The sequence below is a fragment of the Mirounga angustirostris genome, unplaced genomic scaffold, assembly GCF_029215605.1.
Source record: "Mirounga angustirostris isolate CCGP_5_RB_7025 unplaced genomic scaffold, mMirAng1.0.hap1 SCAF_10, whole genome shotgun sequence".
Lineage (NCBI taxonomy): Eukaryota > Metazoa > Chordata > Mammalia > Carnivora > Phocidae > Mirounga > Mirounga angustirostris.
The window spans coordinates 122,510,717-122,533,248 of NW_026991718.1; the positions used below are offsets into that span (position 1 = coordinate 122,510,717).

Below are 22,532 nucleotides of genomic sequence, written 5' to 3' on the forward strand. Positions count from 1 at the left end.
TCCCTGTCCCTCTTCCAGAGGGCTCTCTCCTCCACAGCCTGCACCCACTGACTCTAGTATAATACCACTTCCTCCTCTGGCCCTTCAGACCCAGGACACTAGTGGCTTCCCATCATCGCTGGCCCTGGGTAGCTCAACATCCCTTGTTAGTTTGCTGCCCACAGGGTACGAACTTCTAGTTAGAAGATGAATAAGTTCTGGGGACCTAATATACAGCATGGTGATTACAGGTAAGTATACCGTATTATATACTTAAAAGATACAAAGAGAATAGTCTTAAATATTAACACCACAAAGAACTGGTAATTATGTGACACAAAGGAGGTGTTAGCTAATGCTAGGGTGGTAATCATTTTGTAATATATAAGTGAGTCATATCAACACATTGTACAGAGTGTTATGTGTCAATTACAGCTCAATAAATTTGGGGGGGAAAACCCAGTAGCTTCATGAAACTGTCTGCAGTTGAATTCTCTGAATATACCCCTTCATGCCAGGACTCTGACTGACACCCTTTTAGATCTTCCCAATGTGCATATAGTAGGCATATTCCAAGATAAGCAAATAAATACATTTTTAACAACCTAACATCTATGAGTGCTAGGATTTTTTTTTTTTAAGATTTTATTTATTTATTTGAGAGAGAGAATGAGATAGAGAGAGAGGGGATGAGACGGGAGGGTCAGAGGGAGAAGCAGACTCCCTGCCGAGCAGGGAGCCTGATGCGGGACTTGATCCTGGGACTCCAGGATCATGGCCTGAGCCGAAAGCAGTCGCTTAACCAACTGAGCCACCCAGGCGCCCTATGAGTGCTAGGACTTTTAAAGGTACGATTTAATTTATTCCCGAAAACAAACCTAAGGGCTGGTACTGTTATGTCCACTAAACAGACAGGGAGCGCCACATAGCCAGAAAGTGCTCTAGACCCCAGGTTGGCCCGATTCCCAAGCCTGTGTCAGCCATGCAGGATGGGCCCTAGTGGGCATTCCAGGCTCCCCTGCGTACCCTGCAGGAAGAGGGCAAGGAATGGATAAGACCCAGGTTTCCTGAGCTGGTCCTGCTCTATCTGATGTTCTCCAGTGCTTTCTTGGAACTGGAAGACTGACTAAGATGAATGCGGCAGAGTGATATTAAACATATGGAGCCACTGCTGTAGGGGGTGGGCACCGACCAGCGGAAGCGGCATGCCAGGCGGTTAACCACCGTAGAGTTGCCGGGTCCTGGAGAAGTCCGTCTCCTGGGCAAGAGGCCAGGTGTACAGGGCAGTAAAGGGAGGTGGGGAGCACGTAGGGAGCTCAGGGCGGCTGCTGGTTACAAACTGGTATAAACCAGAATATTTAAAAACTTTAACAACTGGCGTGATGTTCCTAGAGTGTCCAGCTGGATACTAACCTTGAAAGTAAGTTTTCCTTCTTACACCCAACCTGCTTCAGAAAGCCTTCCCCAGAGATTACCCCCAGTAAATGTGATCTTGACCCTCTGCGGAAGCCTCCTCAGTGTCTTTCCCATGCCTGGAGGATAACATCGAAAGGCATTATTACGCTATGCATATGACCTCATGATCTAGCCCCTGCCACCCCTTGGGTCTTAAAGCAAACCAGCCCTCCAGACAGGCAGAAATTTCCAGATCCCCATGTGTGCCCTACTATTTCCACCCCTGGGGCTTGTACCCAGGCTGCTTCCATTCCTGAGAACACTTGCTCCCCCCCTTCATCCTTCTTCTCTTCATCTGGTGAACTCCTACTCATCCTTCAGGACCCTTCCTCAGGAAAGCTTACTCTGAATGTCAGCTCTCTGCTCTCGCAGTCCCCTGCACTTAGCTGCCAGGTCACTTTATCTTCCTCCAACCAGCCTGTGAGCCCCCCAAAGGGGGCAGAAGCCTCACTGTTGTGTTCCTACCACAGCAGAAGCAGGCATGGAGCAGGTGCTCAGTAAGTACGCATCGGGTAAATGTGTCTTACGGATTACATATTTGATTGTGAGACTCACGCAGCTGGAAGGACCCTCAGAGAGCATCTCTTCTCATTTAATAACAATACAATAAGCAGATGGAGAAACTGAGGCCCAGAGAGGCCTATGTGATCCTTTTCAATAATTGAAAATTAATCCTGGTGATTGTTACCTCGGGTGCAGACATGTTAGAAGGGTCACTTACTATGTGACAGGCTCTGGTCTAAGTGCTCACACATATCACACCACTAAACATGAACAACTGGATGGGAAATACTTTATTATTATCCTCCTCGGTGTACAGATGAGAAAACTGGGACTCTGGACATTTCAGGAACTTGCTCAGGGGCACACAGCCGGCAAGGGATGGGAGTCCTGACAGTCTGGCTCCAGGATCCATGTTTCTCCAACGCTCCGCTCTGCTGCCACTCCCTAGTGTGGCCACAGGCTCCTCGAGGGATGGCAGCAGCGACCAGCCCAGACCTGGGCACACAGTAGGTGCTCACGGAAACCTTGGGCAATCAAGCTGACATGAGGGCATGATTGCATACTAGGTACTAACAGAGGGGAAAACCCAGACCCCTTCCCGTCTCTTGCTCTGGGCATCTGAAAGGCTTCAGACAGGCTAGGAATGGCTCTCTCCAGAGGGCCATGATCATCACGGCGCTCCAGCAGGGGACAGAGCCTGCTGGGAAATGGCGCCACCTTTTGTTCACTCTGCTTGGGTCCAATCCAGCCAGGAGGATGCTGAATCCCCTGAGACCGATCATCATCACCACATTACTAACAGACAATACATGTTGAGCACCAACTGTGTGCTTACCATGATTCTAAGACATCTGCATGTGTTACTCCACCTAAGCCTCACGATATTCCCCGAGGTAGGTATCACTATCGGTTCCCGTTTTACTGGTGAGAACACTGGAGATGGAAAGGTTGTATAATGGATCCTAACTCACACAGTCAATAAAGGGGGAAAGCCAGGAATCCCAGTGTGGCCGGCACCAAAATAAGAAGGTGGGAGCAGGGCGCCTGGGTGGCTCAGTTGGTTAAGCGACTGCCTTCGGCTCAGGTCATGATCCTGGAGTCCTGGGATCGAGTCCTGCATCGGGCTCCCTGCTCGGCAGGGAGTCTGCTTCTCCCTCTGACCCTCCCCCCTCTCATGCTCTCTCTATCTCATTCTCTCTCTCAACTAAATAAATAAAATCTTTAAAAAAAAAAAGAAGGTGGGAACATTAGTTAGTGTTGGAATCAGAGAACCTGGCTTCGAACCCCAGCACCCCTTCTTCCAAGTTTCATGACCTTTGCCAAATCACAGAACCCTTGTAAATCTCAGTCTTACCACCTATAAAATGGGTTAATAGTGGCACTTAGCCACCACTAGAATTACTGTAAGGATCAAGTGAACTGTGGCATGTGAAGTGTATATTCACTCAATCGTCATAAGTATTTACTAAGCACCAACTGTGTGCCAGACCCTGCACTAGATCTGGAGTGTGGCCATGAATAGGAGAAATTCCCCACCTGGAGCTTACAGACCGGCCCAGCCTAGTGCTCCGTGCATAGTAGGTATCCATGAACGGTAACCGCTATTTTGGGGATTATTACTTAGAGAGTGATTTTTCTCCCCAAGGGTTGGACTTCCCACCGGGATTGCCTGCCCAAGGGCCCACGGACTTGGCTCCCGGAGTGCTCTGCACACCCCCCCCCACCCCTGTGTGGTGAGCCAGCCAGCAATAGCATCCCACAGGCCCGAGTCAGCAGACATCTCCTGCCTAAATAAGGACAAGGCGCCCAGGAGGGCTTTCTGTGAGCCTGAGGAATGTGACAGCTGAGGCCTCCCTGCCCAGCACCCTCCCCCACCTCCGGCCCCTCCCCAGGTGGGGCTCGGGCTATGGCATTCCAGCTTTTTCCAGAGCAGCCCCCAGTGTCCCCAACACCCCCCTCATCCTACTCCAGGCTGTTCTGAAAACTGATAAAGAGCCTTGGGAAGGAATTCCAGGCAGCTACAACTGTTCCCGAGGGCTGGCATCTCTGCCACCACAAGGATGAGGAGGAGGGAGGGGCCAAACCCAGCCCCAGAGAATCACATCCCTTGGTTCAAAAAGCATTTCCAGAGATTTTATTTGGTCCAGGCACTGTGCCAGGCTCCAGAGGGGAATCTGACCCTCTAGCTCTCTTCCTGTGACAAAACTGTGTCACAGCGGTCCTGACTGGGACAAGTCGATGGGGTGGCGCAGGGGGAACACATCCAGCCCAGAGATGGGATCAGGGAAGATCTCTTAGAAAAGTTTGTGCTCACGCAGTGGTTGAGTGAGAACATTTCCGGCCACAGATGACCTGGGTTCAAAACCTGGCTCTGCTTCTTCCAAACTGTGTGACCTTGAGCAAACTCCTTTAATTGCTCTGTGCCTCACTTTCCCCATCTGTGGAAAGGGTGAATAACACCAGTCTCATAGAGTGGGGAGGATGACACGTGTTGGTATGTGCAAAGCGCTTAGAGCAGTGAGAGGAGTTGTGTCCTCAGGCTTTGTTTCGGGTGACTGGAGAGCTTATCCAAACCAGGGAAGCTGAGGGTGAAGGGGAGGCTGCTAATCACTGTACCTAGCATGAACCAGGGCTGGCCCAGGCACTCCAGGCTGTGTGATCGTCCCAGCCTTGACCACACACCAAGGCGCCAACTGAGGCTGAAGACTGGCAACCGTGTCTGTCACTCTGTGAGCCCGGCAGCACTGAGCACCATACCCAGCGCACCGTAGGTACCCACAAGGGCTGCTGAGGTTTGTTTAGTAGATCTGACCTTCACATTTCCCAGGAAGAAAAAAATCACCCATACAATGAAGGCATTTAAAACCGAGACTTTGTCCAGAATCCAAAGAAAAATCAAGGATTTCTAAGAACTGTTCATTGAGCTTTTCATGTAGTTCCATGCCCGGGCCCTGGGGTGGTGGAGTGAAGGGGGAGGGGAAAGAGGTGTCTCAAGGGAGCAAAATAAAGCAAAGGATTCCATTCCTGGTGGCCAGCCACAGTTGGCCAGACAAGGAGGAAGGATCTGGAGACAAGGCCAGAGACAGAGAAAAAAGGCTGTCAGGGAGGAGTCAGGTTGCAGGTGGCCTGAGGGATGTGTTCACAGGAACAGATCCATTGTGGAGAGGGCACACTGGGAAGGGCATGGGGATCTGCCTGAGCAAAGGCAGAGAGGTTGGGCGGGAAGGGGGCCTGTGGGGAGGAGAGGGCATGTTGTGATGGCTAAGAACCAGGGCCTGGGACCAGATGCCAGGGTCCAAGTCCCATCTTCATCCTCTATGCACGGGCTGACTTTTGGCAACTCCTGCCACTCTACTTCACCTCACTTCCTGCAGCAATAAAATGGAGCTAACTAACCTTTGCCTTTCAGGCTCGCCGGAAACCGAATGAGATGGTGCCTGGGAGATTCCACTCAGTAGGTGGCATGTTGCAAATATGGGAGCAAGCTCCACAAAGAAGGGATTTTTGTGTGTTTTGTTCATTACTGAATCCCCAGCACCTAGAATAGGGCCAGGCCCAGAGTAGGGGCTTCACAGCACTTTGTCGAACAAATAAACAGCAGCTGTTACTACGATTATCATCCTCATTACTATGCAGTGGTAGGCCTGCCCAGCTAGAGCGGAGGAAGATGAAGGAGCCTTGTGTACAGACGGGGAAAGAGGCCCGGCAAGGTGAAGGGGTGTGCCTGCTGTCACACGGCCAGCAAGTCACAGAGCAGGAACTGCCTCCCTGAACAGGCTCTTCAACCCCACCTGTTCTACCCTTCTCTCTGCCCGCCTTCTGGAAGCATTTCCTGGGTGCCTCCTAAGTGCGGGCCTCCAACAACGCAACGGGGATACAAAGAGCAGAGCCCCGGCCGTAAGAAGCTTACAGACTAGTAGAGAAGACTGACAGGAAAACAATCCACTTTGGAACTTTCAGGCTTCTAGACTCGGGAGCCCCGAAGAAACAAGGAGCTGGCTACAGCTACACGCAGAGCGAGATGGAGGAATCAAGCGCTGGGTTAGCTGTGCACGGGAGCTGCTCAGCCAAGCTCTCTCTCCAGAGAGCCAACCTTGTCACTGCTCTTCCCAGCTCTGCATTGGGGGACAGCACTTCATTAGCAGGAAATGGGCCACAGTGGCGGTATTTACACCACAGAGGTTGGCAGGCTCAAGGAAGCAGGTTCCCCACCTCCCCCCACCACCCGCCCCTCCAAGAGCTACTTCATCCTCATGCGAATTCTCAGATTTGACATGAACTATAAAAAAGTTAACTGAGCAGATTCAGACCCTTGCAGTTCACCTCCTCCCCCGGACAATTTCTGTGACCCCCTTTGAAAAACAGGTTACTAGCTTTCTTGACAAAAACTCTTGAAATCTGTCGTCCCTGACTACGGATCCCCTACCTATTGCAGGACAATCCGAGGAGGGGCGTCTTTGTATGAAAGGAAACCTGCAATCTGCTCTATGAAGGAGGTGGGGGAGTGGAAGAGGACCCCTCCAGGCTGTGGACAGGTGTCCCCTCTTCTCCCGGAGTGTAGTCCTTGGAAAATGACAGTCTTATTTTCAACTCTGAGGCTGTGGTCTTATTCTCCATATCCCTGTGAGCTGGTCCATTAGAGAAGACAGGAAAGAAGTCAGAAAAGGCTGTTCTGAATAGAGGGAACGGCAGGAGCCAAGGCACGTGAGCTGTTAAGACACACACACACACACACACACACACACACTGTTTAAGAAACTGAGAAAAGTTCAGCCTGACAATGTCAATGTCATGAGTGAAGGAAGACCTAGGACCGAGGCAGATGATAAAGGACCTTGAATGCTATGGTCACTAAGCATGGCTGAGACCAGTTAGCAGTTCATCAAACCAGTTACCTCTTCTTCCTGGGCACACACCTGCCTGGACTGTTCCCCAGCCTCCCTTGCAGGAAGGTGTGGCCCTGGGACTGGACTCTGGCCAATGGAAATTGAGAGGACATGACGAGCCCTCCTTCCTGGCCTGGCCAATAAAAACTACCCACTTGCATTTATTCTGGGTGTTTTCCCTTGTCACTGGCTTGATGCAGAAGAGCATGACAACCTTGGAAGCTGAGTGTTGAAGATGGCAGAGCCATAAGACGGAAGGAGGCTGGGCCTCCGAATCGCTTGAGAGAGCATTGCCCACCAATAAGGGCACTGATTTTGAACTTTACATAGTGGGAAGTAAATTTAGGCTTGGTCTGTTCTACAGCTGCGTGTGTGTGTGTGTGTGTATCCTACAAACATGTGAAGGAATGGCAGAAGTGGAGGCTGGTCCTGAGCCCCTCCCGTCTATCTGGGTGGTTCCTATTCCAGTGCTCCTCCAGCAAGCCTCAGCTGTGAGGTAAACCATTTGCCACATGAGGACAGAGCAAGAGGAAGGCTCTGCTCTTAGACAAGATTCAGGGAGGCACCTGTTCATCTGAACGCCCATCCTTTCTTAAGAGCCCCTCAGGCCCACTAAGACGTCAGTCACTGACAAGCATTTAGTGAGTGCCTACTGAGTGCAAGGTTGTCTTAACTTGGGTGCATCTCACCCAGAACTCCACAGAATCTAGTTCCTAGAGCACAGACCCTTCAAAATCGGCTTTCCCTCTCTCTTTCTCTGAGGTTCTGGGAGGACGGAGAGGAGAAATCCGTCTCTTTAGGCCAATGTTTGTTACTGTGGAATACTTAGCACTTGGGACCAAAATGACAGGTAATACTGGGACATTCATCAGGTCACACTGTTCTTTCATTTTTTTAAAGATTTTATTTATTCATTTGACAGAGAGAGAGAGAGAGAGCACCCATACAAGTTGGCAGAGCTTCAGGCAGAAGGAGAGAGGGTAGCAGACTCCCCACTGAGCAGAGAGCCAATGTGGGGCTCAATCCCATCACGATCAGATGTTTAACCAACTGAACCACCTAGGCGCCCCAACACTGTTCTAAAATTAAAATTCAACCATCCTGATTTCATCAATGAGAAAGTCTCCTTTGGGGCTTTTATGTCTTTAATGAGTCTCTTATATTCCATTATTTAGCACAGAGAGAGAGCAGCAAGCAGCGTTGATCTGAGTTTTTAATGAGCAACAATCTGAGGGATGGTTTAATGATTTTTTTTTTCCTTGTGTGTGTATGTGCCTTTTTTTTCCCCCCTAACTTTTTATCTGACACTGGATTTCTATTTATGGTAATGATGTAAAAATTTCCTTTATAAAAATAAATGTAGGTTTAAGAAAGTTAAAAATATTTTTAAGATAGTACAGAGATAAATAACCCAGGTGGGACGTGGATATAGCATGGCTTAGGAAGGTACATCAGCGACTGGCATTTGGGAAACCCTGCCTCAGCCCATGCTGCCGCATCTCTGTGCCTCTGACCATAGTGGTCCCTCCGCTGGCTCTTCCATGCTGATCTCATCGGACTGCCGTGGCCTCGGGTGGGGCTGAAATCATCTCCCAAAGGAGCTGTGGCAACAATAGCTGCACGTGGCAGCTGCATGTGGCTGGGGCGTGGGAAAGGCCACACAAGGAGACGAAGCTGGGTCGGCTATTTTTCCCAAGGACAAGTAAAGGAGAGCTCAGTGCTCCAGGAGACACCCCCAGAGGCAGGGACTTGCCCAAGGTCATTCAGCATGGCGGCAGCAGCAGAGGCCTCTCACTCTCGTTTCACGTGGATGGGAAGATAAAATGGGACAAGCACTACAGACAGCCTTTGATCTAGTCATTGCCCCTTGGGGACCTTATCCTAGAGATATACTAGCCCACGGATGAAATGATGAGTGTCCAGCTTTATTTAACATACCAAAATTCTGGAAACTACCCTAATGATCATGTTCAGGCAAGAGGGTCCTGATTCAATAAATTATGATCCAGCTATATAATGGAATATGATGCAGGTGTTAAAGAAAAAAAGCTGATAAATGTCTTTACTGGGGAAGATACGGAAAGATCTCCAATGCAGACACAGCAGAGAAGCAAAGTTCGGAACAGTATGTGTAATATGCTACCTTTTGTGTAAGAAAGAGAAAATAGGAATCCAAGTATGCATTTGCTCGTGTTAGGTGGAACTGTATGAAATTGCCATTTTGTAGGTCGGACACGGTCAATTTCATGGGATGCACCTTCACATATATACACAGCGTAACTGGAAGGAAAGGAAAAACTGCAAACAACAGTTGCCCATGGGGTGTGGAGATGTCCTCACTGGAGGACACGGAGGGGTTTCCCAAATGCCATTTTTATAATGGTGGGGTTCTGAACCATAGGAATGTGTAAACTATTTCAAAAAAATAAAGGAAGAAATAATTCGGGCTCCAGGATGGCTTTTCTGCTGCAGGAGGAGCCCAGCGGGGCTGCCCCAGGTTAGCCTCTGATAAATCCCCTAATGGAGGACCCGATCTAAGGCATTTCTGACCCTCTACCAGGTGGGTCTGGCCAGGCTTCTGGCAAGGCTGCAGCAAGTCCTATGGAGTAGAGTTTAGGCAGCGGGCTTCCGTGACCTTGGGGTAATACCCCCCTTCCAGGTAGGGCTGCCTGAGCCAGGGCTGATGGGAACAGCGCTCAGCAGTAATGTGATAACCCCCACGAGGGAGGTGGCTTGGCCAAAGGTGGCTCCAGAGACGGATTCCACTGCATCCCTCCTTCCCATCTGCGGTGCCACTCCACACCCCTTCTCGAGACGTCAAGAGAGAGGCTCTCCTCGGAGTGACTGCTGGGACTGTGGAAACATCTTGGAGATCCCAGCTGGTGGAAAAGCGGACCAGACCCTCGAAAGCGGAGGCCGGAGGAAGGGCCTGCATCAGCTTAGGTCGGAGCAGAACCGTGAGGTGGTTAAGACAGCTTTTATGGAGCAGACATTGCTAGTTCCTCACCAAATATCCGTTTTCTCCATCTTCCCCACTCACAGAAGGCTAATCTTGTTTAGGAAAACAACATGTCTGGTTAAAAATACTCATCTTCCCAGACCGCTTGCATGCGGGGAAGGCCACGCGATCCATCCTGGAGAGTAAAATGTAAATCTCTGGGGTGGGCTTCACTCCCCCATGAAGGGAAGCTGTTGTTTTGTGGCCTCTGCCCTGGGATGAAGAGGTGAAGCTAGGGGTACGGTGGCTGTCTTGGAGAATGACAGAGACCACACTTGCAGGAGAGTAGGAGGGAAAGACAGCTGGAGATGGGTCCCTGCGGGCATCCCGGGGCTGCTGCGACAGCCTGGCACTGCCTCCCTGATCTTACGTGAGGTCCACCCAGGGGTTAAGACACTAGAAGCAGGTTCTGTCGCCTGCAGCTGAGCGCCATTCTAACTAACCCGGTCCCGGAGCTAACTGGGCTAATGGGACCGGTGCTCAGAAGCTGCAGAGAGGCAGAACATTCTTCCGGTTTTAGCAAAGCCAAACGTCAAAGTTGGCCTGGACCTTCTCAGGAGGGGTGTCTCCTATGCCCAGAGATACAGAAGCGGTGACCGCAGGGCCGTCTGGTGTGGGTGGTGGGGAAGGCACTCTGACGCTGGCTGGGGCTGGACCAAACGGCCTTGCCTGCTTTAATCATACCCACTTTGGGAGGTGAGGAAAGGACCCCAGGATGTGTGCCCAGTTATGTCTGGGCGAGGCCGCTGCCCTACCATGCCCTCAAGGCCCTCCCCAGGCACTGTCCTACAGGGCGGTCAGTGGGGGAACGGGCTCCATCTGCACCATCCCAGGGAGGCGGCGGCTTTCGGGCACTGGACACATGCCTACTGCAACCAAAGAATGGAACTTTCCATTTATTTAATTTCACCTCATTTAAATGTAAATTGCCACATGTGGCCAGTGGCTCCCATGCTGACAGAGGGATCTGCCCCCACCCCAGCCCCACACTCGGTCTGGCCTCTCCCGCTGCCGTCAGCCGCGCTGCCCTCCCCGTTGCTCCCAGAGCACGCCAGGCATGCACCCACCTTGGAGCCTTCTCCTCGCTCGGCTCTCTGCTGGGCTGCTCTCCCCCTCAGACATCCCACTGGCTGATTCTTTCAACTGCTTGGTGTCAACTTCTCAGCGAGGCCGACCCTGACTTAGGTGAGAAGGCAGCTCACCCCCTCCCACATGCTCTATCATTTATTTATCCTGTCGGCTGTGTTGTTTGTCTCAACTAGCACTTCAACTCCACGAAGGCCGGAATCTTTAGCTTTTCTTCCCCCAAGAGCCTAGAACCCTACCTGGCCCAGAGGAGGTGCTCAATAAATATTTGCTGAATGTGTGTGAAGGCTTAAGTGAGTCGAATGGAGGGTGCTTCCTATCATGACATGTTTGGGACCTAACGTTACGTCCTGAGCCTCACTCTGTCCTGGGCGCTATGCCAGGCGCTGGTACCTGGCAGTGAACATGGCAGATAGGGTCCATACCCTCAAGGAGTATGCAACCTAGGGAAGACGGGATGAGTAGGGACAATGGCGGGGCACGGGTAGCAGTTGAGGCAGGGGCACCTACCACAGGGAACCCAAACTAGCAGGGAGCTCTGAGGGAGAAACATTTGCGCCGAGTGAGGCCTGACCAACGACAAGGTGTTAGCAAGCTAAAGATTTAAGGAAGACCACTGCAGGCAAATGGAACAGGATGTAGGAAGGACCACAGGCAGAAAAGAAAACAGCCCTTTGGAGGAACTGTGGCTGAAGGTGGGTGATGGGGAGAGTGGCTTGAGATGGCGCTGGTGGGGTAAGCTGGAGCCAGACAGGAAGGGTCTTACGGGCCAAAGTCAGAAATCTGAAATTTCTCCTAGAAGCAGACATCACTGACCCCACGTCACATCTCCTCAGTCTTCTCGTAATCTCACCAACTGCTGTGGAGGCAAGTTCCCCCTATGGTAACGTTCCCCTTCGCACTGCTGGTGTCTCACACAGCACGGTCTTCTGCTTTCTGCCCAGAGCCTGCTCTGAGGCTACAGGAGGCCCATTCAGCCCCACCCCAAGTGCAAGCACACCAGGGAGTGGAGGAAGATTTATGTCCCCAGGGGAAGTCTTCAGTGAAGGGGGTACTGGAGTGGGGGTGCGGGATAGGGCTTTGTCCACCCACACTCCATCCTCCAGGTGCACAATCTGGGGGGTGTTCTGTATCAAGGTCCCAGCCCAATCCACTCCCTGCAGCCTACAGTGATGCCTCCATAACATGCACTTAGACTGGCTTTTCCTTCTTCCCTGTTTCTACTCTACCCACTCACCCCCCTCACCTTCTCCTTCCTGCATCACCTCCACATCAGCTACCTGCACCCAAATCCTTGCCTCAAGCTCTGCTTTCGGGGGAACCCAAACTAAGAGCCCCAGGAAAGTTTTGCTTACCAGAGTGCATGCTCCGGCTTACATTTATAAAAGCTCACTCCAGCTGCTGTGTAGAGGAGAGTACAGGGCAGCAAGAGGAGTGAAGAGCTGCTGAGGGGCCCTTAACAGTGGTGCAGCACGAGGGGTTGATGGCCAGCACTCGGCTGGTGGCAGTGGAGACAGAGAGAAGGGGCCGGAGACACTTGCATCCCCCTTGGGACCAGAGGCTCGGTGACAAGTTGGGTGATGTGGAGGCTTGGCCTATGCCTGCCTGGCTGTGAGACCAGGCCCGCCGAGTTCCATCCCTCAAGTCCAGCCTGGCTCTGGAGCCCAGTTGCAAAGGCACTATTTTTAGAGAGCTGGGTGTTTACTTGAAGGATTTGAAGCCTGGGCTTTATTTTTAACTCCTCTCCCAATGGCAGGACTCACTGGTGTGGACTTAGGAAGTCAAGTGGAAGTTGGATTGGGCTTTGGAAACCCAGGGGAGAAAAGTGGCTCGCACTGGGCTCACCAAGGATGAGCTTGGAGGAAGAGCCTGCTGGCCCCTCCACGTTCCACTTGCCTGAGTTTCTGATGATAAAACAGGCGACAGCCTCTACTCACCAAGCACCTGCTGAGCGCCGAGACCATGCAAGCCCTCTACGCACATCACCTCATGGAATCCTCACTGTAACCCGGGAGGCAAGGCTGACGCTGTCCCCATTCTACAGATGAGGAATGTGAGGCTCAGAAGGACCAAGGACACGCAGCCAAGTAACAACGTGGGATTCGAACCTCAATTTCTCTGTCTCCCCAGCCTATGCTCTCAACTGCCCTGCCATACAAAAGGACGGCCAGGCACCAAGGTCCAGGCACAGAGTATCAGACTGGCAGGATAGTGACGTGAAATGTTCAAGTTGAAGGACTTCTTCTTCCAACTGTGGTTAAGGGGGAGGAGTCTGGATCTGAGAATTCAAAGCCTGGTTGTATCAGTTACGTTGGGCCTTTGGCCTAGTTTCCTCGCCTATGAAATGAGTTGTTTATTACATATAAAGAGCACCTCACTCATGAGGACTAAGTGAGATGACACACATAAAGGGCATCAGCACAGAGCCTGGCACGTGGTGGTGAGAACAGGCCCTGCCCTAAGCACTGTCCTCTCAATGCCTCACGAGGCAGGTGCTCCCATGATCCCATCTTAGAGACACAGAAAGGGGGGTACAGAAAGCTTCAGGGAAGTCACCTGCCCACGAGACCAGCCAGTGTCTGGGACTAGAACGCAGGCAGTGCACGCCGGAGCTGAGCCCTTGAGCACTCACCTTATGACAGCCCCTGTCATTCTCATTCTGTTAATGTGATTCCAACACCCCGTATCCTGGCCCTTCTGGCACAGACCTCTGAGTCCCTTGTGCTGCTGGAGCTCAGCTCAAGTACCAGGGTCAGGGGCCAAGCACTGGCTTTACGCGGTCGGACTTTCCACTGTGATGTAGGGAAACACATTGACAGAAAGCACCATTTTTCTCCCGAACGTGCAGGCTATTGGCCTATCTATTCTCTGACTCTGCTACTGAGGCTAAAAAATCAAGCTGGAAAGGTTCTGGAGTGGGACCGTAGGCCCAGATTATAGGGCTAAGGGTTGGGGAGAGAAAAACATTCCTTTCCATCTTCCAGAGCCCTGTGCTCTTCCTAGCTGATTTATTAAATGTGACCCAGAAGTCCACTGAGGTTTCACCTGAGCCCTCCAGACATGCCCCTCTCTCTGCATGACGCTGGCTGGGTGGCCATCCCTTTCTAGACCTCAGTCCCCCCATCTGTGAAATGAGCACATTGGGCGGCATCTTCCCTGAGGTGCCTTCCAGTTCTGAGCAGCTTTTTCTGAGGAGTGACTGGAGCTCACTGGGTCTTTTCTCGGGTTTTCCACTCTCCCAGCTTGGCAGGTGTGCTCCCGAAATACACTGCCCCCTAGTTTGAGCATCTTCTTGCTGCCAGGGGCCCAGGCAAGGTCTCCTCTCTCCCCAGACCACTCAGCTCAGAGACTGGCCTTGGAGTCACAGCTGGCTCTCGTATGTCACAAGAGTCCGACTCTGACAACTCAGGACATTCCATTCACCCTGGTCTTCATTCTCTGGGAGCAAAGGGATTTTGTCCACTGGCCACTCTCCAAGGAGGGATGTGATGGAGGGCAGGAGCCGAGGGTCAGGGGCCTCTCCAACATTTCAAGGCCATCCTGGGGAGTTTAATGCCCCTCAATGGAACCCCATATCCAGGTCCAGGAGGAACCAGGAGGCAAGCCAAGGACAAGCTTTTGCCTCTATGAGCATGGGCAGTTGACGGTGGTCACTGGGTTGATGGAACACCTGAATGTCCTCAAATAATTTGGCAAAGATGCAAAAGACTAACACATGGTGTTGGTGAGAGTGTGAGGAAAGCCATCCTCCCGGGCACTACTGGTGTGAGCAGAAGGTATAAATTTGGTGCAACCCTTTAGGAGGTTAACTGGGGTTCTGGTAATAATGAAAACGCACATTCTTTTCGACTTGGCAATTCCACTTCCAGGAATTTAACCCACAGACGTAGATCTATGCGAGCAAGGACAGGCAACAGGCTAAGGATCTGGCCCCCCTTGCAACAACTGTGGTGGGGGTACATTAGACAGGGGTGGCTTGGATTTCTACTTGTTTGTGTTAATCCATTCAAAGGTACTTGAGTACTGGAGGAGAGAGACCACCAGTTTACCTTTTGACAGTGAATACCAAGAGTCAGTCCCTTGCAAAGACCCAGGTGGACTGGCATCCTATTTCCAATGCATTCCAAGGATGGTCGGACGTCGCTGATGGAATAAGGTGCCGCTGAGCCATTCCTTTCACCAGCATACTCTTCTGTGAGCAAGAGTATGTGTCCAAGGATGTTCACTGCAGCTTTTTTGTAATCGTGAAAGCATGAAATGGTTTTAATCTTCATCAAGATAGATCTGGTTAAATAAATCATGATACTTCCAAACTACGGAACAGTATGCACCTGTTAAGAACAGGGCAGATACATGTGCATAAGACAAAAAAAAATCTCAAAACATATGAAGTCAAAAAAGTAAGCTAAAGTATATTATGTAGGTAACCCTAGTTACAAAAGAAAAGAAAATCAAAACCTCAGAATGGATAAGCAGAAGAGGGCTGTAAGTGAGCTCTTAACGTGGTTACACCAGAGCTATGGCTGAAACCGGAGTAGGAGAGGAGTTTGATTACTTATCTTTTATTATTCTGAATTTCATTGAATTTAACAAGTATGTTGCACTGAACAATGGAAAAAGAGAAAAAGAAGGAAAAAAAGGAAAGAAATGAGAGCGAGAGAGAGAGAGAGAAGCTCGCTGTATGTGTAGCAGCAGACCGTAGCGGCTGAGAACGCAGACTCTGGGGCCGGACTCTCAGCCCAGCACGGACTAGCTGTGTGACGTGGAACATGTTAAAGAAGTCTCTGTGCCATCATTAGAATGAGCTGAGAGCACGCAGCCAGGCACCTAGAACAGTGCCCGCACACAGTACGTCTGACGCTCCTCAAGCTGGCATTCACAGCCCGTCCTAGCCTGGCCCTCGGCGGCCTTCCCAGCCTTATCTCTATTCTCTTCCCCACCCACTCCAGCTCTCCATGACTCACTGCTCCCAAAATACACCACACACATGCCTCCCGCCATGCCTCTACCTGGAACGACCTTTCTTTTCCTCTCGTCCACCTGGCAAACCCCCAACCAGCATCACCCACCATTGCAGGGAGCTTTCCCAGACCACCCCTGGGGCAGCTGGTTGTTCCTTCCTTGGGCCTCTCTGCCCCCCATCATGGGCTGTGTCGAAGCCCTGTCTGTCTTTTTGCCGCTAAGCTCCGAGTCCCCGGAGGATGCTGACCACACCGATGGGCTGCGTGCCGCGTGCCCCGGCACAAGCCTGGCACAGAGTAAGTGCTCATTGGTTTGTGACAGAAAACCTGCCAAAGGTCAGACAATGGTTAAGAGCATTCTAGAACCAGGTCCCCCAACTCTGCCATTACTCAGCTGAATTATTTGAGATACTTAACCTAGCTGTGCCTTGGTTTCCTCATCTGTCAAGCGGTAATAATTTTACCTTTGTCACAGGGCTGTTTTGAGGATGAACTAAGTTGCTACATATAAGAAACTTAGAATCTTGCCTGGCTCTCAGAAATAAGGACTATATGGATGTCTGTCAAATGAAAATCAAAGAAACAGGCTCAAACATGGGCAACTGCCACGATCCCCACTCACACCTTGTCCAAAGCCAGGCCCTTCTCCCCCTGGCTGGTCTGCATACCCTGGTGGGGCTGGAAATGAGGGTTGGCAGTGCAAAGCCCCAGCTTAAAACAGCGCCAGACCCCTTCTTCTTGTTGGTTGAGGACAAACCTCGGCCAGGTGCATATAGGTCTTTCATACCTGGCAATCTCTTGCCAATGTCTCTTTTTAACAAAAAGAGAGCAGATTTTGGGTTTAGAACCTTTGGCATTAATAGTCTGACTTCTGTTTCAGAACATGATACTGGTTTCCCACTTTCAACAGTGATTAGAAAGTCCTCCTTTTCAATAAATGTGCATAAGTACTTTTAAGTAAGTTGATTTAAAGATAGAGACTAAGAAAGTAAGTAGAGGGAGTACATGATGTAGCAAGAATTGGGAGGTGGCATGCAGAAGAGGCAAGTTTGGGAAACACAGTTGTAAGGACTGTGAGAGAAGACAGGTCTTCCCTCTGGGCAATTTCATTCTCAGGGCAGATTCTTAGATCCCTATAGATAAAGGATAGAGTAACATATACAGTACACTACACAGGTGTGAGCTGGTGCTTTTTTTTTTTTTAACTCTCTTCAACACCACTTTGAAGAAGGAATTAATTCTCATTTGACTGAAGAGGAATGTGAGGCTCAGAGAGGAGAAGTAAGTTGCCTAGGGTCACACAGCTTATAGGAAGTTGAACCCAGATTCAAACCTGGGTCCACCCAACACCAGAGCCCAAGCTCTTAGCTAATGTAACACACACTCCTGCCCACCTGAGAAATCACCTCCCAGTAACCTGCAAAGCCAACTCTAACCCTACACTCAAGTTGGGAATTTCCAGGGCCAGTCTAAGGAGGAAATGGGGAATGGGGAGGTAGAGGAGCAGAAGACAGACCAATTCAGTGGGTCCTGTCTTCAGGGCCAAAGGATGCCATGCTGGCACGAAACCTGAGATGTTCCAAACCTCAGGCCCTGGGGCAGCTGAGAACTCCTGCAGGCCAGCCCTGGCCTCTGCTGTGTGGACATGACAACAAAAATACTACAATGACAACAGCAGGTAACATTTACTGAATCCTTGCTGCTTCTAGCCCTGTGCTGAGTGCTTCACGTGCAGTTTCTGATTTATCCCTTGTCATATCGTTATTTTCCTTTCAGAGAGGAGAGAACTGAAGTCTGGAGATAAGACAAGATATGGCAAGCAAAAGGCAAGGCCAAAGCAGCACTCTTAACCACTCCCTGTGCTCCTTATGGAAGGGAGCCATTTATCATCACAGTGTTGGCCTGACAACCAGAAACATTCAGGCACTCCCCAAACATCCAGCTTTCCTCCACCAGGATCCATGACCTTAAAAGGCATCACAGAAAGAGTTTTTAGCCACAAAATCAGAAGACCTGAGGCTAGCTCCCCCTCAACCACTTAGTGGCTATGATATGTCTTTGTCCCTTTCTGTATTTCCATTTTCCCATCTGGTTGGGGAAGGAATCAGACTATCTCCTAGAGCCCTGGATGGGTCCAGAGCCACACTGCCCCATAAAAATACAGTATGAGCCACATGTATAATTCTTAAATTTTCTAATGGCTACATTCAGAAAAGTAAAAAACACAGATGAAATTAATTTAATAACTATGTTATTAATATTATTAATTTAACAATTATGTAATGATGTTTTATCCAGCTCAACACATCCGAAACATAATCATTTCAACATGTAATCAATATAAAAAAATCAATGTAAAATTCACAGGTTCCTTTACACTTTTTTCTTGCTAAGTCTCAGAAATCCAGTGTGTGTTTCACACTTAACAGCACATCTCAGTTCAGATCAGCCCCATTTCAAGAGCTCGGCAGCCACTGAACGGCTACCATATTGGACATTGCAGGTCTAGAATCTTTTTTAGGCCACAGCCCATTTTAGGGGGATATGATGCCTCGGCTTTCTCTCTTCCCCCTGGGAAAGCTCTCCTGATCCTAGACTCTGAGCTGACAAGTTCCATGGAAGCCCAGGACCAGGAGATTGAGGCCACAATGAAGAGAAACCCCAGGTCTGCCTGAGCCAAGGAGGCTGGTGGCTGCTAGGAAGGCTCCCTGTTCCTCTGCAGCTCGATTACTCACCAAAACTCCTGCAAGGGAGACAATCCTGCTTTTCCTCCTAACCCAAAGATTCCCTTAATTGGAAAATCAGTCTGAGCTTAAAACCGAGCCAGGGAGCTGCCCCTCACATGGTAAGAGCCCTGCAGGCATACAGGACGTGTTCCCTAGGCACACGAGGAATCCAAATCTCCCCTGCGCTCCCCTCCTGGCAGATCTTGTGGAGGAAGCTGGACAACACCTTCTCACTCCAGAGATTCAGGTCCCAGCTATGGGCCTGCTAGCCTTCTCAAACAGAGCTCAACATCGTCGTGTTCAAGGGCACAGGCCTTGGTGGCAAGGACAAGGAGGTCAGGGAAAGCAAGGGGGCGGAGAGGGGCAAGATTTTGCCCCCACCAGGTGAGAGCCTGGGGAAATAAATCCCTCCTTCTTCCCAAGCTTCTATTTCCTCACCTTAAAATTGAACAGGTTAGATGATGACAATGACCGCTTTTGCTGCACCAGGCATTTCCTAGGCATTAATTCATCTACTCCTCAAAACAACCCTAGGAGGAAAGAAGATCCAGGGTTCAGAGTGGTGAAGCCCCTTGGTCACACAGAGGAGCAAGAACTCTAACTCATGATCTTCTGAATCAAGAGGCTAAGCTCTTACCTGTTGTAAGCTCTGCCATGTCCCAGGGTGGCCCAGGACACTCCGGGCTTATGCCTGTCACAATGATAGACACTTGGCCTACTAGTGAAAAATGTTCCCTTTGGAAGAAGGGACAAATCTTCCTTCCAGAAGAATTCCAGCTAATGTATGTTGATACTCCTCCCTCTGGAGCTTAATTCCAGACCTTTCTCCCTCTTAAGTGTGGACTGAACTTAGTGTCTGGATTCCAAAGAACAGAGTATGGGAAAGGGGAAATGGTAACTTTATAGCAGAGAAACCTGGCAGATACCAGGTGTTCAAGGTTAACGTCATCCGTGATGAGTCATGTTAAGACCACATGCCCTAATATGATATATGATATATGATATATGATATGATATAATATGATATGATATGGCATCTTACCTCCTGTGGTCTTCTTCCCCCAAACCTATAACCTCAGTGTAACAATGAGACAAACATCAAACTGAGGGACATTCTACAAAATGCCTGGCCAGTTCTCAAAACTGTCAAGGTCATGAAAGACAAGGGAAGGCTGAAAAACTGTCCCAGACCAGAGAAGACTAAGGAGACATGACCAGTGCATGCAATGTGGGATACCGGATGGAATCTGAAACAGGAAATGGACAGAGGTGGGAAAACTAGTACAATTCAGTCGAAGTCTGGAGCTAACAGTAATGTACCAGTGTTGGCTGAGACCAGTGTATTATGGTAACGTAAGAACTTAACGCTAGGGGAAACTGGGCCATCTTAATGATACTAACTGCTCACACATTCACACCATTTTAAGGTTTACAAAGTTCAGAGATAGCAAGATGTGCTGGTTAAAGCTTCAGAATCAGAAATTTAGGAGCCGGAGCCTTGGTTCTCCCACTTGCTTGCCAGGTGGTCTCGGGGGATATTACGTTCTTTCTCTGGGCCTCAGTTTCCACATCTGTATAATGAATTCACTGAATGACGACAATGACTAGTAATGCTTATTGAGCCTTTGCTAGGTGTCCAGCACTGTAGTGGGTACTGTGATGTGCCCCCCAGTTTCCTCTTCAGGACCCAAAGACTTATTTCTCCTCTCCTCCTCCCCCAGCTGGTCAGAGGGGCACCACCTATCAGCCTTGCCCAGGGGTGGCCCGTGGCTGAAGAAAACCGTCCAGCCCCAGGTCACACTCCTTTCTGGAGGGTAGCTGCAGCCAGAGCAGACGGTATACAGATTCAGTGCCCTCTCCTCAACTAGGGACGACTGTGAAGGTCATCTCCACCGCAGCATACCTCTTGTGGTTGGCTGAGGCCCTTGTGGAGACTACAGCCCAGCGTCTCCCTCTGCCCAACCCAGCTTCCTTCCCTTCCCCACAAATGTTGCTCCTGGGTGTTCCCCATAAACTCACCTCATGACAGGACTGTAAACCCCGGGACCTGTACTATCTTTCTTCACCCTCAGACTAACCCTATTTTTATAGATGACACAACCGATATTGAAGACGAAAACTGATTTGGCCAAGAACATATAACTAAGAAATGGAGGTGCCCCAGGTGGGCAAACTAAAGGTTGGACAGGCAAACTGATCTTCCCAGGTTTCTGAGCAAACAGATGATAGAACCAAGATTTGGTCCTATGTCTGCTTTACCCTGAAGACCACGGTGCCACAGCCTCCAGCCCAGGCCATTTAGAGCCCCCAGCAGGATTGCTATGGGCACCAGAACAGATGAGTGCTTTTCACCCCTGTCCCACCACACCCGCTGCCCTCCCTGCAGCTCACTCCACATTCGCAAAATGGGAATAATAACAGTACCTACCTTTGTTGAGATGTTGTAAAGATTAAGTGAGTTAATTTATGTAAAGGCCTCAGAACAGTGGGGCATAAAAAACCCTTTATAAATAGCAGGTTGAAAACAAATCACATAAGCAGCATTAAGGTTGAAATGTGAAACATTGTAAGAAAATGTCCAGGCAATCCAGTGAGGTCAGCCTGTAACAGGGGGCTGGGCTCCATCAGCTCCCTAAGGGAGTCAGGCTTTACCTGAGCTCTGAAAGAGGAGTAGGAATTAAATGGGCAGCAAGGGGGAGGGAGAGCAGTCTAGGTGAAGAACCAGTAGGAACAAAAGCTCTCCGGCAGAAGGAACTAAAGGATGATAAAAGGCCAGCATGACTAGTTCAGAGAATAAAATTCAGGTCCAGGGCAAGAATGGTAGAAAATGAGGCAGAATAGGAGTGTAGGAACCAGATTATGAAGGGCCATTCACTACCTGGGTGATTTGGGACAAGTCACTTTATATCTCTAAGCCTCATTTAACCCATGTGTAAAATGGAAATAAAACCAGAACGGATCTTATAAGGAGATTAAATGAGTCAATATTTGTAAACTACTAAAACAGTGCCATGTACACAGCGAGAACTATAAACGTTTGCAGACAACATTAAGACTTTTTCTGAAGTACAATGATAAGACATGGAGGGGTCTGAATATGGACAAAAGGGTGGGTGCTGAATGGATAGGAAGGTGGATGGACACAGGGCTAGTAGGTGGATGGGTGACAGTAGCTGAGTGAGTGGAAGAGAAGAGGGATTGTTGAATGGAAGTTATGGTTGGGCTCTAGAGGTGGCTGGCTGGCTGGATGATAGATGGGTGCTTGCATGAGTGGGTAGGTGGGTGGAAGCGTGTTGTTTCAGTTGATGGAAGCATGGGTGATGGGAGATGGGAGTGACTGGGTAAATGGAGGAGACTGGGTGAATGGAAGTGGTTAGGTGAATGAATGCATGGATGGATGTTAAGACTTGGTAGATGGAAGAAGTAGTTGAGTGAATGTGGGTGGTTAGTGAATAAGGGGATGGGTGGGTAGTTGAATGGCTGTCTGGATGGGTGTCTAAGTGGTTGGGTGGATAGGTGGGTAACTGGAGGGTTGGGTGGGTAGAAGGGTGGAAAGTTGGATGGGTGGATGGGGGTGGATGAGGTTGTGGCTGGATGCATGGGTGGTTGTCCAGGTAGATGTCAGAGAGGCTGAGTGACGAGGTTGTTGTCCTCATGGAGGGGTTATTCAGGAGGTTAGTGGAGAAGTTAGGTGAACAAGGGGCTGGGTGAAGGAATGGATGACTGGGTGGCTGGACCGGTGTCTGGAGGATGAATGGGTAAACAGAAAGTGGAGTGGGTAGGTGGGGTGAAGAGATGGTTGTTCAGGTGGCTATTAGAAAGCCTGGATGGGGCACCTGAGTGGCTCAGATGGTGAAGCGTCTGCCTTCGGCTCAGGTCATGCTCCCAGGGTCCTGGGATCGAGCCCCGCGTCGGGCTCCTGGCTCAGTGGGGAGCC

The 22,532-nt window shown here is 50.1% G+C and overlaps 1 protein-coding gene across 4 annotated transcripts in view; it reads right to left on the reverse strand.

The window, feature by feature from the left end:
* The window catches only part of JPH2 (junctophilin 2), a 63,586-nt gene that overhangs the window by 18,933 nt on the left and 22,121 nt on the right, over window positions 1-22,532 (reverse strand). Inside the window, exon 3 of one of the 4 annotated variants that reach the window (XM_064573206.1) lies at window positions 16,696-19,125. The exons of the other annotated variants lie outside the window; for them this stretch is intronic. Within the exon in view, the coding sequence (XP_064429276.1) occupies window positions 19,104-19,125 (22 nt within the window). The 3' untranslated portion in view covers window positions 16,696-19,103. Of the gene's footprint in view, window positions 1-16,695; window positions 19,126-22,532 lie in introns of those variants that run through there. 4 annotated transcript variants of the gene reach the window in all.